Consider the following 17,267-nt stretch of genomic DNA (forward strand, 5'->3'; position numbering starts at 1 on the left):
AAATCCAGAGGCGTCTGACAGATCCACAGCTGGTGCAAGATACATTCACTGACAGATTCCTCTGTGGGATTTTGACACTGCCATATCATTTGTGTTATGTGTAGGGGACCTCTACATGATGATATGTAAAAATCAACTTAAAGTGCAGGTGTGAACATGAAAATCATGCTCGTAACATTAGAGTATCTTTCTGATGCCCCCTCCACTTGAGAATGACTCTCAGTCAGCTCTGGACGGGTCTCTTTGCTTCATTCCCTTCATGCTGGCCAAGTTGCACCTCTTCACGACCTTTAGATGCTTGCATGAGCTGAACCATAAAATAAATTGCATTGCTAATAAATTAAACTTGACAGTCATTGCCTTTCTGGAGAGTATATGTTTTCACTGCAGTCCGTCTGCATGAGACAAGTCTAATTAGAGATGTCGGACTAATAGAGACTTTTCTTTCATATATGATGCACATATGCAACTTGTTAACTGTCTTATTATTCAGCACAAAGTGTGAAAAGTTCACAAACAGTTTGATGAGCTGGACACGTTGCAGAGGTGTTGACAGAAGAGTTAGCAGTGAGTGGTGGTGGAGGTGGTGTCATGCAGATGCCTGGGCCCATCGATGCATTGAAAAGTGACATCAGCATCAACAGTGAAAAAGGCTCATCAATGACCAGGGGAGGGCTACGCCGTATATAAAGGAGAGGACCTTCCTCACACCAAAGACTGATCAACAAGTTTGACTTCTTTACCGGCTGTCACAGAACGTCCTTAACCTATTCTCCGAGACCTTTTCTTTGGATTTAAGGACAGACATAACCTGGTAAGGAGGGCATGGTCATGGGTTAGAATCGTAATGTATCATTGTACAATTTGATATGATTTAATAATTTAAATTATAGTTTGAAAAACAATGAGATCAATGTTGTCACCCCATTTTTCTTCCAGTTATCAAACATGTCTTCATTGAGGCACGTGGAAACACTGGTTCTGATACTATTACTTTTCCTCACCAATTTATACACTGAAGCTAAACCAATCAGGTAAATTGTGTTATTTTGAGTCTTGATGTTATAAAATGACATGCCTGGTGTGAAAATGAATAATTTATGATCAATTGAAGAACATTATCAGTCAGTGATTGTATCTTGTACCAGCTGTGGATCTGTCACAAACATTATCTTATAATTTGACAGAAAAAGAACCATCAGCGAGGTTCAGCTCATGCACAACGTCCGGGAACACAAACAAGTGGGAGACAGACAGGACTGGCTGCAGGGAAAGTTGAAGGACATCATTGTTGCCAGCGTCAAACCACAACAAGGACAATCAGGGAATTTTAAGACTCTATTTCCTATATAACGTTCTTGGATCAGAAGAAGAGAAGTTTAATACACTAATATGCTGTCCTTTATGTGACCAGAACTGAAGCCTCATTTGTAGCTGTTTTCATTTTTTTTTTACGTTTGTCATTTTTATAGTTTATTTGTTTATTTATTTATGTTTTTATAATTTTGTTTTCTCTTTAATGTTCTTTTTCATTGAAGTTATTTCTTTCTTATTGATTGAATATTTAAATAAATGTCATTAATTTATTCATTTTGCTGTATTGGGCGACATAATAAGGATTAACAGAAAATATATCCAACTATTGTATGGAGGGAGAGTAGACCTACATACGCAAGGTCTTAAAAAAATACATTATCACTTTTTACTTTATTCTGACTACAGGTATCAAAACTCTGTTTCAAGCTAATATTGTTTACTTTTATTTGATGAGAAAATAAGGACCAACCAAGCAGCTAGTCTTATACTGTATGTTTTGTTTTCTGTGGCATTCTTCTGAAGAATAATTAATAAGAACAGAGCTTTGTTTTGTATTCTAGTTTTGTTTTGCATGATCTTTACCGGGGCATGAGTCAGACTGCCGTCTTTTCCTCTGCTCGTGATCATTCTACAAAACTTCTTCTAAATAAATGTATGTTTTAAGACACTTACCTCTCTAAGTGTTGATTAACATGTCAAAGATTCACAGTTTTTGTGAACATTTTGTCTTTGTAAGGTTTTTTTTATTTGTGCTCATAAAGAGCTGGAACCTATGAAAACTTCTCAGCCATTTTTGACTGTAAACTCGATTACTTAAAATGGTTTCTTGGATTACATTTAAATTACTCTATCATTATAAGAAAAGTTAAGTATTCTCCTTTATCTCCTTTGTTTATCATATAGGTATATACTGTTTTTAGATTTCACTTGGTGTGACCTAACACAAAGCAATGGATAGGCCAAGTGGGGGGGGAGATGATACTGAGTATACTGAACCCCAATACTAAAACCCCAGAGCTAGAGGGACCCAAAATTATAAATAAAAAATTATCCTCAATGCAGGTAGGGACCTTTATGGCGCCCATATTTTTGTGCAATGCCCCATACCTGTCCCACTTTGCAATACTAAATAATATCTGTGTTACCTTATGGGCTATACAGAATTCATAATTTTCTTAGATTGCAGTCCTACAAGCTACATGAACTTCAGATAAGTCTTCTGAGAATAGAAAAAAATATTATCACAACCCCTCATAGATTATCTTCCCACTCATCTGGTTGGCTTACTGCAGAAAGGGTGCCCACACTATCTTCAAAAATACGTCATAGTCTTGTTTTTTCCATTTGACATGTAATTTAGATGGATAAGATGGTATCTGATATGATCTTTGTTATTATGACCCATGTATGTTATCATTGTTTTTATATGTTTATTTGTATTTCTTCAGTAATTTGACTATGTCTGTACTGTCTTGTTCTGTGTTTATGTGAAAAATTAATAAAGTATATATACAAAAAAAATTATCACTTTATTCGTGCATGACACTGTAAAGAGGTTATTTAAGTATGTAATGTATCATTCATATGTTTTCAGCATAGACTGTAAATAGCATATATACTATTCATCATTATCATTATCATTATCATTATTATTATTATTATAATTGTATGTTAATATATATTTATATACACTATGGTTTTCAGACGACGGTGGCTTTGAGAGGCTTTTGTGTGTGGCGTTTTACCGTTTAAAGTCAGCAAACAAAAGAGAAATTAAACTAAATTGCCATGTTTGGAATTACGATATCTTATTAAAATCGTCTTTGCTTCAATAGTTCATACTTTTGGAAAATACACTCATCAAATTAAAAAAACGTTTTTCAATGCAAGTCATTTTCATACGAGACAACATTTAAACTGGAACGTCAAACTGCGTGTTTACGTCAGCACGTCAACAATTAACGGTCGTTACGTGGTACGTCAGCTCAGTGAGTGTTTTGAAAGGAGATGGCTGGTTAGCCTGTGAGCGTCTGGGATTACACTACGGCTGAAAACGTTACTAACTGGGTAGCTATGTTATTTATGATACAATACATGCCTAGAATATGATAACCTTTATGTCAGTAGTGCTGTGAAGACTTTACCAGCCGGAGAGTTTTCTGGAAATATGAGGTTATAATAGGGTTGGATCTTCGTTAGCAGGGTCAGCTATTGGTAGCTAGCTTGGTAAGCTAGTACATTAAACCAGCATCGTAGGTTTGACTCAGTGTAGCCGCAACGGTGACCAGGATTTGTTACGAGGTGTGATTTGCTCTCAAAGCTATTTATTGCTGAAAACAACCGCGTTATATCACAACTGATATCACACGTGAATAACAGCGGCCATACATTGTGATAGCTCACAGCAGCGGCTAGCCCGTGGTTTGCTACAGGCTGTTAAGGGGATTGAACTGACTTGTTGATTTCGCCATTAGCCAGATTATGAACGGTGAAAGATCCAGACCGGACTCCCCCCTGTTCGGGTGATGGCAGATCGTCTGCAGTCATATGACAGTAACTCCAGTGACACCGAAAACTGGGATCGAGCAGCAACAAGCCGACCTCGCAAACTCTGCAAACATTCGAGGTGAGCCTCTGAACAGTCTGTCAGACGTGCTGAGACCAGACCACCAGCTTAGTGTCATTCAGTCACACATGTGGCTTTTTAAATGTGAAATGAGACTAAAAGGTATTAGGCAGATAGTTGTTATAGCTAATGTTCAGCTCTGACATACAGTATCTGTTAATATCAGATTATTTATGTCTGTGTTAGAGTACATCTGTGCTGTGCATGGCTCCTGTCTTGCATTAGGTGATACATACCTGTTAACCCTCCTGTTATGTTGCGGGTCAAAATGACCCATTTTAAAGTTCAAAAATCTAAAGAAATTGTTAAAAGTATTGTTTCGCATGTCACTGGATGAAAGGCTTGTGGCATTCAGAGATTCCTTCCATCTTAGGTAATATTTGCCCTCCAAACCAGCTAAATGCAGTATAAAAATCTGGGCAGCATGTGACAGAAGAGGTGTCCCATGTTAATTTATCACCATTACATGCGGAAAAAAAAAGTAAAATAAAAAAACAAAAATCTGTCATGTTAAACTATCATATTTAGAGCTTTTCAATCTACATTAAAAAAGTTTTAACGTGAATTTTCATTAAAAAAAAGGGCGAGTTATCCTCATTAAACTATGATCTGTGAGAATTAAAGAACACCATTGCACTAAATATTGATTTAAATGGTTAGTAATAGAGTTAATAATGAGATTTAAAAAATGTTTATTGGGATTTTTTGGGGTTCTGTCACTTTTGGATCAATAAATATGCCCTGGTCAAATTGACCCAGGAACATTATTGCTGTCCCTAAGAAACAAACATAACAGGAGGGTTAAGATGATACTGATCATAATCAGATTGAAGCAAAATATAAGAGATGGTTATGAATCTGTCAATAGTGAAACAGTTTACAAACAGGTTGATGCCAAGGCCATGTCAAAGCTGTTTATCTGCAAAATGTGATATTATTTATATTTGTTAATCCTTGGCAAGGTAATTGTTAACCTGAATTAACCAAATCTTGTTCATATTTTGTCATTTTATCATTTATGGTCAGTTTGACCCCAGGCTGTTTTAGCTGTATATAACATAAGAAATATCAACATTTTACTAACATTTGTTTGGGCTGTTTTGGATGATATTGAGGTCAGTATAACAAAGGAGCTGGGATCGAGCCGCCAACCTTTAGATTGAGATATGATATTTCCAGCCACCATGTCTCTAAAGACATTCAATGATGTGTTTTGATAACATAGAAACAAGGCAGGGCAGATGAGAGCATGACGAACTCACAGCAGTTTGATGTTCTGTTTTACAAAGAAAGTCCTTCTAAATGCTAGGTAGTCAACAAAGAAATGTAGTGTACCTGACACAAACCTGAGTAACAATCAGTTTCTGGAGGTTTAAAATGCTGGGGTCAAATTGACCCAAAGGATAAAAGATGTTAGTAAATTTGAGGGTAACAGGAGGATTAACAACATGTCATAGCATCTGTTGATGAAGGAAATGTTCTCCGGAAACAATTTGTAAAATTCCTCCAGGTGACCTAATTTGCTCTAGGTTATGTAAAGTATTACTCCCGACTGCTATTATCTGATTATGCTAGTGTAATTATGTATTACGCTTGTGGGATTTGTTCTCGTAGCCCTCCCTGTTGAGTATCCTTTCATGTTTTAGTAACAGTGACAGAAAGGATGGTAGAACAGAGCAGGCAGGGGGAGCTGAGACTGAGTGTTCAGCTTCAGGGCAAGGGTCTGTGATGTTTGACTGGTGGGTGGGCGGGTGGGTTTGTACTGACAACACCTTACCCTGCAGACATCACCTCTTAACTATTCTCTGTTGACTAAGTAAAAAAAAGAGATGTAGATTTTTCTTTTCTCTTAATCAAGTTTGACCTTTCTGATATAAATATTAAACAAGGAGCTGCTTAGCGTACAACTTAATGTCTTCTTGTTTTCAGTCTTTTGTACTCCACCTGACATGTATTATTATTATTGTTATTTACTGTTCTTAGGTTGTTTGATTATGTCACTTTAAAAGAACGTCAAAGCTCAGGCTTCTCTGATTTTGTTTGTGTGTTAGATCAGACATCACAGGTGACGACAACAAGACTTGGCTGCATTCTACGTATGTGTGTCATCCTTTTATAACATACTCACAGAATGCTGTAGGGCTGGTGGTTACATATTTTCTCAAGCCTCTAAAGGTTGTTGGATATGTAAATAAGTAATGATGTTTTACACTTTTAATGTCTTAGAGTAGTTAAAGGTTCACTACATGATAAAAACATTGTTCGAGTTGAAGGTGTTCTGTCTCTTTTAGACGGTTTTATTTAATGCCTGGATTTTGTTACACAATTACTTTGCTCAACTTCTGTAATGCGCTCAAGTCCACCCAGTAAGAACCAGTGAACCTGTGTGTCTGATACTGCAACCTTCAAACTATGATAAAAAAAAAGGAAATCCTGTGGTTTGGAGAAAGAGGGAGGAATGTTAAGTATGCTTTTGTTTTGAAAAGCAGCAGTCAGGCCCGAACATCTCGAGTGGAGGAAGAAGAGAGGAAGATGAGCCTGCATGGTGCCAGTGGAGGCTGCGACCGCTCACGTGACCGCCGCCGCTCCAGCGACCGCTCTAGGGACTCTTCACATGAGAGAGAGGGCCAGCTCACTCCCTGCATTCGCAACGTCACCTCACCCACCCGCCAACACAACAGTGGTGAGTGAGCACGGAGAGAATAGAGGGCTTATATGGAAGTTGTGTTAGAGGTCTGCAGCTCTTGGCAGCTGCTGCAGAGAACAGCTGACTGCCTTTATGAACTTTCCGCTCAGGCATGGTTTATATCTGTATTGGGTTTTTTTTTTCTATGAAAGAATAACGTGAGCACTCATACAATGGTTTGTCCAAACTTTAAGTTGGAGGCATTAAACACATGCCCTTTACATTGTGCTTTTGTTTTGGATCATATACTTCTGCTTAAGACCATTACTCAAATAGATGTCTTAGATGGCACCAGATCTGGTACCACATGTGTCTCATATTTACAAAAACCTCCAAATAACGACCAAATTCCACCAGATCCATGTCCGGTCCGTCTCCGATCCGTCAGGGCACCAGGTCTGATAGGTTTCTATTCTAGTCAATGTGTTAACTTCCACTGGATCCGCTCCGTTGCATTCCGGCTGCGTCTCTGATCCATTAGGTCGGAGCCCTCCGGATCAGATACACTTCTATTTCTGTTGGATGCCGGAGCACGATGCATCAATCTCAACAGAGCACATGGAGCGGGACAGGAAGTCAGGCACCAAAACAAAATGAAAACATCTGGTTAATTTTCAGAATAAAAGACTCTCTGTTATCACCAGATTGTATTTTGTTAACTACAACAACAAATCGTCATGATGAGCAGAGGCAGGCCTGGAGTCAACAGGTCAGAGGTTTTCAGAGGACCATAAAGACGACATGGATGAGGAGAGGAGGAGGAGAATCCTTGATTCAGTAATTACCTCGGTCACATGACTCCAGCTGTCCGGTGGTCCTGCTCCATGCTGCATTCTGAAAACGCAACTGTTGGGTGTTGAGAGACGAGAGGGCTCGGAGCCGGACTGCAGCAGATCGGAGACAGACTAGACATGGATCTGGTGGAAGTCCTGTGTAAAGCTCCAAACATATAAACAAGCTTTTACTAGGTAATAATGAGGTGTTATTATTCCTTCTGCCTGCGTGTAGACCGTGAACGAGATGGTGGCTCATCATCAAGGCCCAGCAGTCCTCGGCCTCAGAGGGTCTCTCCCAGCGGCTCCAGCAGCAGCGGGGTGATGAGCAGTCGCAATAGCAGCCTGTCCAGTACTGAAGGCACCTTCAAGAGTCTGGGAGTCGGAGAAATGGTTTTCGTCTACGAGAATCCAAAGGAAGGAGGGGCCGGTGCCACTGTGGGAAACCGGAACATTCGGACCTCAGAAAGAGTCACTCTGATTGTTGACAACACACGCTTTGTAGTAGATCCTTCCATCTTCACTGCACAACCCAATACCATGTTGGGCAGGTACAGTGTACTTTTTGCTTTTTCCTCATTTGTTTAAGGTTTTTTTAATAATCATTTAAGTTAAAGTTGTGTGCATGAATGTGAAAGTGCTCTTGAAATTTTGAGTTTCCAAAGCTAACCTTATCTTCTCCATTTCAGAATGTTTGGATCCGGAAGGGAACATAATTTCACACGGCCCAATGAGAAGGGGGAGTACGAGGTGGCCGAGGGCATCAGTTCAACAGTTTTCCGGGCGATTCTGGTCAGTGTTCCTCTATCATCCTCTGTATTTATATCAACAAAAGTAGACTGAAATAGAAATGCCTCACACACACTACACTCCAAAAGCTCCAGAGACCACAGCCTCAAACATGGTTGAAGCTGAAGCACCCCTCTGAGAAATCATGAACACAAACTGAACTGGATCACCTAAGTGAAGTGTGATTTGTGGAGCAGTTGTTTATTAACTAGTTGCATCCATGTAACAGATGACTGATGATGTAGATTTCAGGGATACAATGGGACTTAAACAGAGATAAATTTGTAAAATGTCAAAAAGCCAATTCACCAATGAAGCTGCTCTTTGTACTTCTTTGGATATTTAAAAGTATATGGTTTAATACTTCATCACCAGTAAAAGGATCTCAATAACAGACATAATATTCCAGATACTGACCTGCACTCCTTTTTAAAATTTTTACCTTGTGTTCATTCATGCAACACATCATCATCTTATAAAAGCAAACGGCCCCATGTCCTGTCTATCTGTGTGTTACCGTTGACCTAATTACAGCCCATCTTGTAAAAGTTTAACAGATTAAGTGATGAACCAGTAAAGTCCAACCTGTTGAACTGCCGTGTCAGACACCGTGACTGACCTACTCTTTATGTGAAATCTCTTGTGTGTTTGCCAAGTACATCCATTGACTTTCTTTATATATATATTTTATGAGTTAATGGATTAAGACAGTGTTTGATATGATATTCCTCTAATTGAAGGATTACTACAAATCTGGGATAATCCGCTGTCCTGATGGAATCTCCATCCCTGAGCTGCGGGAGGCGTGTGACTATCTATGCATCTCCTTCGACTACAGCACCATTAAATGCAGAGACCTCAGTGAGTATTTCCTCTGGACACTGAAGCTGTTTTTGCTCCACATTTAAAAACAGTTTTTCTCTCTTTCACCATCCACGGTTTTACACATGACAGAACTTTTAAACAGCATCATGACCTTTTCATTCTTTTGTTGGTAGAATTTAAAAAAATAAAGTGTAACAAAGACCTCTTAGTGAGCAGTCCTTAGACCCGCTGTGAACTGATTCTCTGATAATCTCTGTCTCCTTTGTGATCAGGTGCCCTGATGCATGAGCTGTCCAACGATGGAGCTCGGCGACAGTTTGAGTTTTACCTGGAGGAAATGGTTCTACCTTTGATGGTGGCCAGCGCCCAGAGCGGAGAGAGGGAGTGTCACATTGTTGTCCTTACTGATGACGATGTGGTGGACTGGGATGAAGAATACCCTCCACAAATGGGAGAAGAGTACTCGCAGAGTGAGTATCATAAAGAATGAAGACATGGAGGTATGTGTGCATACAAAGGACAAATGTTTGATATGTTGATTCTTCTTTTTGCAGTCATCTACAGCACAAAACTGTACAGATTTTTCAAGTACATTGAGAACAGAGATGTTGCCAAATCGGTCTTAAAGGAGAGAGGGTTAAAGAAAATCAGACTGGGCATTGAAGGTAAGTTCAACTCTGATAATAAGTAGTAGTAAAGTGTCTTTTCAGCAGAGCAGACAATGAAAATGTCTGTTCATATAAGGAAATTAGGTTGATGGTTTCATAAAAAGAAGATTTTAAAGGGTTTCTTTTAGAGGGGGGGCAATTTCATGCCTTAATTGAGAAATAGGATAGCGGAAAGAGTCAGAACAGTGAAGAGTGAGTAGAGACAGACATGAGACAGAGGGTGAGAGTCAAATCCAAGGCCACTTCTTTAAGGACTGTAACCTCTGTGCATGAGCTGTGTTATTAAATCACTGAGCTAAACAGGCACCATGTTGGATTTAGACAGAAAACCAACCAGCAGAGAAAATGTCTTTTTACTGAGAACAATGTCCAGTAGGTCACAAAACTTTAGAGAATGTTGTCCTACTAAATAATGGTGAGATAAAACTGATGGATGTACTGAAGGCATATAGTTTAAATATACTTTCATTGGTCTCGAGAAAATAGAATAATAGTTAGAGAAAGGGAAAATACTCTCAGTTAACACAACCAGAGCTAATGATTAAACACACTTCCTTCTTCAGGCTATCCAACATATAAGGAGAAAGTGAAAAAGAGACCAGGAGGTCGTCCAGAGGTCATTTACAACTACGTCCAGAGGCCCTTCATCCGCATGTCCTGGGAGAAGGAAGAGGGCAAAAGCCGTCATGTGGACTTCCAGTGTGTGAAGTCAAAGTCCATCACTAACCTGGCTGCAGCGGCAGCAGATATCCCCCAGGACCAGCTGGTGGTGATGCACCCTGGCCCCCAGGTGGATGAACTGGACATCCTACCCAATCACCCACCCAGTGGGAATCACTACAGCAACAACTACAGCAACGAGCCTGACCCTGATGCACCTTCACCTGCTGTCTGAGGACACGCCTGGTCCTCTCTCAATGCCTCTGCCCCTCTCCTCCTCCTCTAGTCCTCCTCCCAGCATGCTGCAGCATGGAGCGCCAGGGGCACCATAACCATATTGCCTTGACACCTCCTTTGCAGCCTTAGAGCCTCAAGAACCTGGGTGACTGTGGAGAAAGAATCATGAAGGACATGAGACTGGTTAAAGAAAGAGATCACTGTTATTTTCATTTTGTTCTTTACTTGACCAAAGGAATTTATTTTTCTGTTTGGGGGGGGAAAAAAATCAGTAAAACACTTATTGTTAACAATATTATTTACAATGTTATGTACTTTAATTTGATGGGTTTGGCTGAGCACTTTTCTGGAGTCACTGTTTTCTCACAGTTTTTTTTTCAAAGATAAATGATTTTAATCGTCTTCGGTGGCCTAACTACTAAATGTGCTTTGGGGGAAAAATACAAAAGTTGTTACAGAGAAAATGTGACTTTCTGCTCATGGACGAAATCAGCTATCACCACTTAGTGTCATGATCTCCAGTTGAACTCCTCCGATGTCTTTGAATCTTGTAATTGGATATGTATTCATTGGCTGGATCTGATATGTGATGTTATGCTCCTCCTACAGCCGAGATATTAAGCAGAGCACAGGCTGTTGTGGTCCGAATCTTTTTGTGCAAAGCTTGAAATTGTTGTTAAAAAATAAAAAATGAAAATCATCAAATAAAGACATCAAAACAAGATTTTCACACATTTGATTATTAATCCTAAATCATGACAGAACCAATTGTTGTGATCCCACTGACATGATTATAGAGGAAACAGTGATGAACTGTCAAGAAGGACATCTTATATCACTTCCATAATTCTTCTAATTCTCCTCATTTAACTATAAATAATTAATAATATAAATGTCTTATATCAAAGTTTTACAGGGCTACAAACCATTCTGACTTGATACCCTCAGCTTGACCTGAATTCTGAGGTTCAGAGCTCAGTGTTAATCTCTTGTGCTGTTTCCGGTTCTTCTAAAACCTCCCCTTCAGCCTGACCTGGGGCTTCCTCCTGTGATGTTAGAGGTCTTCATCACTTCTGACTGCAGACATCGCAGATTTAAAAGAAGGTGCTCAAACCAATCATGCTCATTTAACATGAGACTCTGAAGGCAGGGGGGGATTAAATCAAAGTTTCTATGTTGCCTTTAACCCTGAAGTCTCTCTCTTCAGGTAGCTACTACAGTGTTTAATCAGTGCTGTTTGACATCACATGACTTGTAAGTAGACCATGTGATTTGACCCCAATACAGTGCTGATCAAAATTTTAAGACCAGTTGAAAAATTGCTCAAATTTACATTTTGCACTGTTGGATCTTAAGAAGGTTCTAAGCAGAGCTTCAAAATGGAAAAAGAAGAAATGGGAGGGAGACAAAAAAATATTTTGTGTGAGCAATTTATTGAAAACAACAATTAAGCTGAAATAGGCTGTTCATCAGCAGATTGAAAGTTTACAACCAAAGCTCAAATAAACCAAAAATCCCCCAAAATAAAGATAAAAGTTAAAAAAAAAAAGGACTCAGTAATGAGTAGCTACACTGTTCTTGTTGATCACTTCAAAGATTCGTTTCGGCATGCTTGATGCGAGTGCTTCCAGGAGGCTAGTGGGAAGGTTGCTCCAAGTGGGGAAGATGGCTTCGCGGAGGGCACCCACTGTCTGGAACTGATGTCCATTTTTGTAAACTTCCGTTCCCTTGCAGATTTTGGCTTTTAAAGGCTTTGGTCATAAACTTTTGATCTGATGAGGAACAGCCTATTTCAGTTTAATTGTTGTTTTCAATAAATTGCTTACTAATTTTTTTTGTCTTCCTCCCATTTCTTCTTTTTGCATTTTGAAGCTCTACCTAGAACCTTCTTAAGATCCAACAGTGCAAAAATGTAAATTTGTGCAATTTTTCAACTGGTCTTAACATTTTGATCAGCACAGTATATCACCAGATATCAGATTTACAAAGAGTCCTAACCTTTAAAGGCCTCTCTCAATATAACTCCTGCTTTATTATGCTATATAATGGTAACTTTAAGTGAGTTTATAGTTTATCTCTGCATTTTTAACGACTTCTAGAGACACAGAAATACAGAAAATATTATATAAGGTTCAACTTGCTTAATAAATACAGTATTGATAGAGATGATGTACTCTTTGGTCCAAGGGTTCATGAAACTGAACCAGCAGCTTCTTATCGTGATGAATGAGTCGTCTCTGATTTTTGACTTGTTGCTGCTGGTATTGATCTTCTCTCTCATCTGAAGCACTTACAGCAGACAGCACAGAGGGTGCAGTGACACAGAATGGATTAACTGTCCACAGGTAGAATGAACCGCAACACTGTTGTCGCTGTTACCAGCAGAGCAGACCAAGACTGACACACACAAGCCAGTGTAATCACAGTACATGGATTGTAGTGTCATGTTACTCATGCAACAGATGTCTGCATTAAAAATTAATTGAGGGCTGAGTTGTCTTCTGTGTGAGATGCGTACTCTGCCTGTGACATCCTGCTGAATGATCGATATCATCTGCATGGAAGCATTCCCAAACGGAAGTTCCCTGGAGCTACTGAGATAAAAACAAATTTAAAAAATATAATTTCTTTATTTTTATAATTTGCTTTATCAAGTGGATCAGGCTTGAGTCATTCTGCAGGAAATTAAGACAAAATTCAAAAGATATGAGGATGCAAGATACAGCTAATAATAGGCAAAACAAATTTGCCAATACTGATATGCTTTTCAGTTTAAAATGCACACCTGTAACGTTGAATTAACTGCACCCTGAAGTAAAATTTAGAGCTCTCTCAATACATGATTTAACATTATAGATGTACTATACCAGACTATCGTTTAGAATCTTGTCTGCTGATGGGGGAAAGACTGTATTTTCCTGTATGAGAAAATGGACGTAGAGCCATCAGCTGTATGAGAACAGAGGCTAGACAGTGAGCTGCAAATGACCAAATCTAAACACCAAGCAGCGAGAACTACTAAGACACTGTTTGATCAAATTCATTCTCAAGCTTCTTATTGATGTCAGTGTTTTAGCACCAGCTGGGTAAGAAGAGTAGGTCAGAAACATTTCCTCTCAAACTTCCTATTCATTCTCTTAAAACAATTGCCTGGCCAGGAAATGTGATCCTTCCTGCATTTCCTCCCTCTGTTTATTACAGTCAGTCAGGCTTTGAACATTTCAAGTGTTCACAGATATCAGCGAAACAAAATGAACAGCTATGAATCGTGACAGAGAGATTTTGAGATTGTGCTTTAAAGCTCAACTCTCTTTTTACCTTTTCAGATTGTCATAAGCAGGATTACTCCTTACAGCAGCTTGAAGTCTCCTGATCCTTGTTTCCTTGCGAATGACTAAACCCAAATACTTTAAACAAGCATTAATGGATTTTTGGCAATTTGTGAGCAGTGCAAGAAACTGTTCACATATAGCAGCTGAAACTAGTTAGCATTAAATCTGAGTCCTGTTTGTTATGACCACCTGATGAATCTTAGTCCTTTATTCTCTCTCTGTTTAACTCTTCACCAGCTCCTAGAAGTCTCATCTCCTTTGTTGCCAAATTATCCTCTATGTCACTCAGCAACACTTGTGAGTTGTTTATTGTGCATCAGCAGATACCAACAGCTTGACTAAATTATCCATATGAAAGCTTGAGAGTGCACAAAAACTAAAGGTCTGATGAATCAAAACAGACTCAGAAAGATCCAGAGCTGTGGGGCAACGTAGAGTCAGGTGATAATCCTCAGCAGGTTCATCATGAGCAACACCTGTCACTCACACTACATTAATCCTGTACATATTGCATATTACATCAATGTGTTAAATGTTTAAAGTTTAAACTGTGATCTGTAATACAATGTAAAATATGACTATCTTTAATTTGTAATATTACCGTAAGGCTCCAAATGCTGTGTTAAGAATTGGCAACATTTGAACCTCAGATAATGAAGCATCTGTGAGGTTGTCATTCACATATCATGTGTGCATGTTCATGGCAGAGTAACACTTGAGACAAAATCTGCCACGCTTGCAGATTGCTACGGAAACTAATGTGAACAGTTTCTACAAATAAAACAATGAGCAGGAATCCTTCCAGAAGCTTGGCGAACAATGGAGGATTTATTTTCCAATCTTTTAAAATACAAATGAAAGAAACTTGTTTCAAATTATCCACTGACCTGTATTGGGTAAAGCTCTCACAGTTGGCAGTGATGTGGGTGTTCCCTTCTGCAGAGAGGTTTCTAAAGGTTTTAAATAACACAACTTTATTTGTATATATTTATGAATGTTATTAAAATTTCCTCTTTTAAAAGATATACACATTATGTTTTGACAATCTTCAGTAAAAGACCTTATGGATCAGCTGTGTATCAGCACCTTATCTGATAAAACACCGCTTTGTGGTCGACCTCTGAGTAAAAGTTTGCAGCAGCGCGTGCCTACGATGATAATCAGTGTAAATAAATAAATATCAATTCTCTTTGGTCTTTACTTTAGAAAAAAACAATCCTCTTTCACCTTGTAATGTCTTCATGAGTTGTACTGCCACACAACTGACTGACAGTTTGCCTAGAGTACACAGATTAATTTTTACATGATGTAGTTTTGCAGACTTGGCTTATCTGACTGTCTCCCCCTGTAACAAAACAATTCAGAGATCATTTTTGTTTTGTTGCATTTTTGGGCATGTTTTCTGAAGAGAGACAGGAAATATGGGGAGCAGAGATAGGAGAGGACAGGTAGCAAAATGTCAAGGCCAGGAGTCAAACTAGCAACCACTGTGACAAGGTCTAAAGCCTCTGTACATGGGGTGCTTAAACCACTAGACCAATGGTGCCCCTAGAGATCATTTAAATGTGTGCTTTTGTACAAATATGGTTCATGTGGAAAGAATCACTGCTCGTATAGCGTTCTTATTGCAGCCTTGCTCTCACTAGAGTCTCAGCAGAAATAAGATGGATTTATGAAGCATGCAGAAGTAGCATTTAGCTACTAAAGCACCATTTAAATCCTCCAGCCACACAAAACAAAGCAAAAAAACACAATCACCCAACACCATACAGGGCTGACATGAAAGCACACACACCCTTTACAGTCATTTATTAAACCAGTTACATGGTAAACAATGACATTGCAATACAGAGAATATGACCCATGTGTATCAAAAATATGTTAATTTAAAAGCTACTCCAACTCTGCTATCCTGCCTTTTGATGAGGCAGAGTTTATCAAAATCATATTGATCAAAGAAAAACTAATAACCCCGAGGAATGAGTCAGCTCCCTCATTCCACTTTCATCTGAGGCCAGGAAATTGCTTCATAAATGGTCTCTGGGGAAAAAAAATCAATCTCCCTATAAAGCAGCTGCCTATAAAACTTTGATAAAAGCAGTTATGCTGCAGTTTAATAGACCAACATGACAATGGGACTGACTGATTATTAGTGTTGCTACAGTAATAGCAACAGTTGTGGTTGTTGCAGTTCTGCTGCTCGTACTTGGTTGAGGGAAGAAGATGTAGACAAATATCCAGCACTCCTTTTTTTACTGTTTAAAAAGAAGTGAAAAAAATTAAATCGCATTTCTTGTCTGTCAGATTCATGAACCTTTGCAGTATGTCATCAGGAATGTATGGTTAATTTAAGCAGAGACTTTTGGAGCATTACCTCTTCTCACCACATGATGGCAGCAGAGTGCAACAAACAGATGAAAAGCCTCCTGATTTAGGTATAATAAAACTGATCAGGTGTAACATGAACCAGATCAACCATGTGGTCATTTTAAGCCAGATCTGGTGCAATATTTAACTCCCCAAAAAGGTCAGGTGCAGTATTTCACAAAGTAGCAGTATAAGCCAGTCATTTACATTGATACTGACTTGAAGGTAACATTACTGATGTGACTGGCAGGTATTTTTCTTCGTGTCCTCCTTGTTGTGCTTCTTGTTTTGTGTGTAATAGTCTGATGGATGTATGACCTGTCATTGCAGCCTTGGGTGGTGTGGTCCAAAACGAATGTTCCCCAGGGGACAATAAAGTTTTTCCTTATCCTCATGTCTGCTTTGGCATCTATCAATATCCCAGGTGACAGTCTTATTTTAGGTGTATACTTCATGATATATATAAAATGTTTGGTGTGTTCAGACCGACACCAACGTAAAGGGACAACTGAATATGCATAGAATCTTATCTACATAGGAAACATGTCAACAGATCCACCATGTTGTACAAAGAAGTGGGAATGGTCTGGATTGGAAAATCTGTCAAGTGATGGTAGTTTCAACTGAACAGTTCTTTGACAGCAAAGGTTTTTTTTATACTGTACACAGAAAAAGTAGTGATGAGTCAGACTCAATTTCACTGTATTTCAATCCTCTGATCCTGCATGCATCCTCCAAAGACACATCCCTGTCCTCCTCTTCATAGTGGTCACATCAAGAATGTTTTCTTTTTACTTTTAGCAGTGAGAGGCTAAATCATTTAACTTAAGATATTACACAAAAGTGTTAAAAGAGTGAAATATTGACGATTTGAACACTTGGTAGCCCTGATACCGATATCTGATCGACTACATTAATTATTTTAACGAGATAAAATGTTATGGCAAAAATTAAAGACTTAAATGTGACTTAAACTAAACTAAACTA

The 17,267-nt window shown here is 38.8% G+C and overlaps 2 protein-coding genes across 8 annotated transcripts; both read left to right on the top strand.

Annotated features, from left to right (window-relative positions):
• The first annotated feature begins 948 nt into the window (after nucleotides 1–948).
• pth1b (parathyroid hormone 1b) lies at nucleotides 949–1,353 on the top strand. The gene is made up of 2 exons (XM_034680304.1): nucleotides 949–1,034; nucleotides 1,188–1,353. Exons 1-2 carry the CDS (start codon nucleotides 949–951, stop codon nucleotides 1,351–1,353), a joined length of 252 nt encoding a protein of 83 aa, XP_034536195.1.
• A 1,919-nt stretch (nucleotides 1,354–3,272) lies between these two features.
• btbd10b (BTB (POZ) domain containing 10b) lies at nucleotides 3,273–11,305 on the top strand. 7 transcript variants are annotated; one of them, XM_034680103.1, is made up of 10 exons: nucleotides 3,273–3,384; nucleotides 3,792–3,943; nucleotides 5,995–6,039; nucleotides 6,433–6,626; nucleotides 7,638–7,953; nucleotides 8,092–8,194; nucleotides 8,932–9,052; nucleotides 9,289–9,486; nucleotides 9,571–9,681; nucleotides 10,248–11,305. In XM_034680103.1, exons 2-10 carry the CDS (start codon nucleotides 3,843–3,845, stop codon nucleotides 10,577–10,579), a joined length of 1,521 nt encoding a protein of 506 aa, XP_034535994.1. In that variant the 5' UTR covers nucleotides 3,273–3,384; nucleotides 3,792–3,842; the 3' UTR covers nucleotides 10,580–11,305. The 7 variants fall into 7 exon arrangements, with proteins under 7 accessions (XP_034535994.1, XP_034535995.1, XP_034535996.1 ...); XM_034680104.1 differs by having other exon boundaries at nucleotides 6,000–6,039; XM_034680105.1 differs by lacking the exon at nucleotides 5,995–6,039 and having other exon boundaries at nucleotides 6,430–6,626.
• The last annotated feature ends 5,962 nt before the right edge of the window (nucleotides 11,306–17,267 follow it).

Source organism: Notolabrus celidotus, chromosome 3 (assembly GCF_009762535.1).
Source record: "Notolabrus celidotus isolate fNotCel1 chromosome 3, fNotCel1.pri, whole genome shotgun sequence".
Lineage (NCBI taxonomy): Eukaryota > Metazoa > Chordata > Actinopteri > Labriformes > Labridae > Notolabrus > Notolabrus celidotus.

Bases quoted from the DNA above. Each gene is read 5' to 3' on its own strand.
- pth1b (XM_034680304.1), top strand. From the start codon at position 949: ATGTCTTCATTGAGGCACGTGGAAACACTGGTTCTGATACTATTACTT. The intron at 1,035-1,187 runs GTAAATTGTGTT...ATAATTTGACAG, and splicing joins ACTGAAGCTAAACCAATCAG to AAAAAGAACCATCAGCGAGG.
- btbd10b (XM_034680103.1), top strand. From the start codon at position 3,843: ATGGCAGATCGTCTGCAGTCATATGACAGTAACTCCAGTGACACCGAA. The intron at 3,944-5,994 runs GTGAGCCTCTGA...TTTGTGTGTTAG, and splicing joins AAACTCTGCAAACATTCGAG to ATCAGACATCACAGGTGACG. The intron at 8,195-8,931 runs GTCAGTGTTCCT...CTCTAATTGAAG, and splicing joins CAGTTTTCCGGGCGATTCTG to GATTACTACAAATCTGGGAT.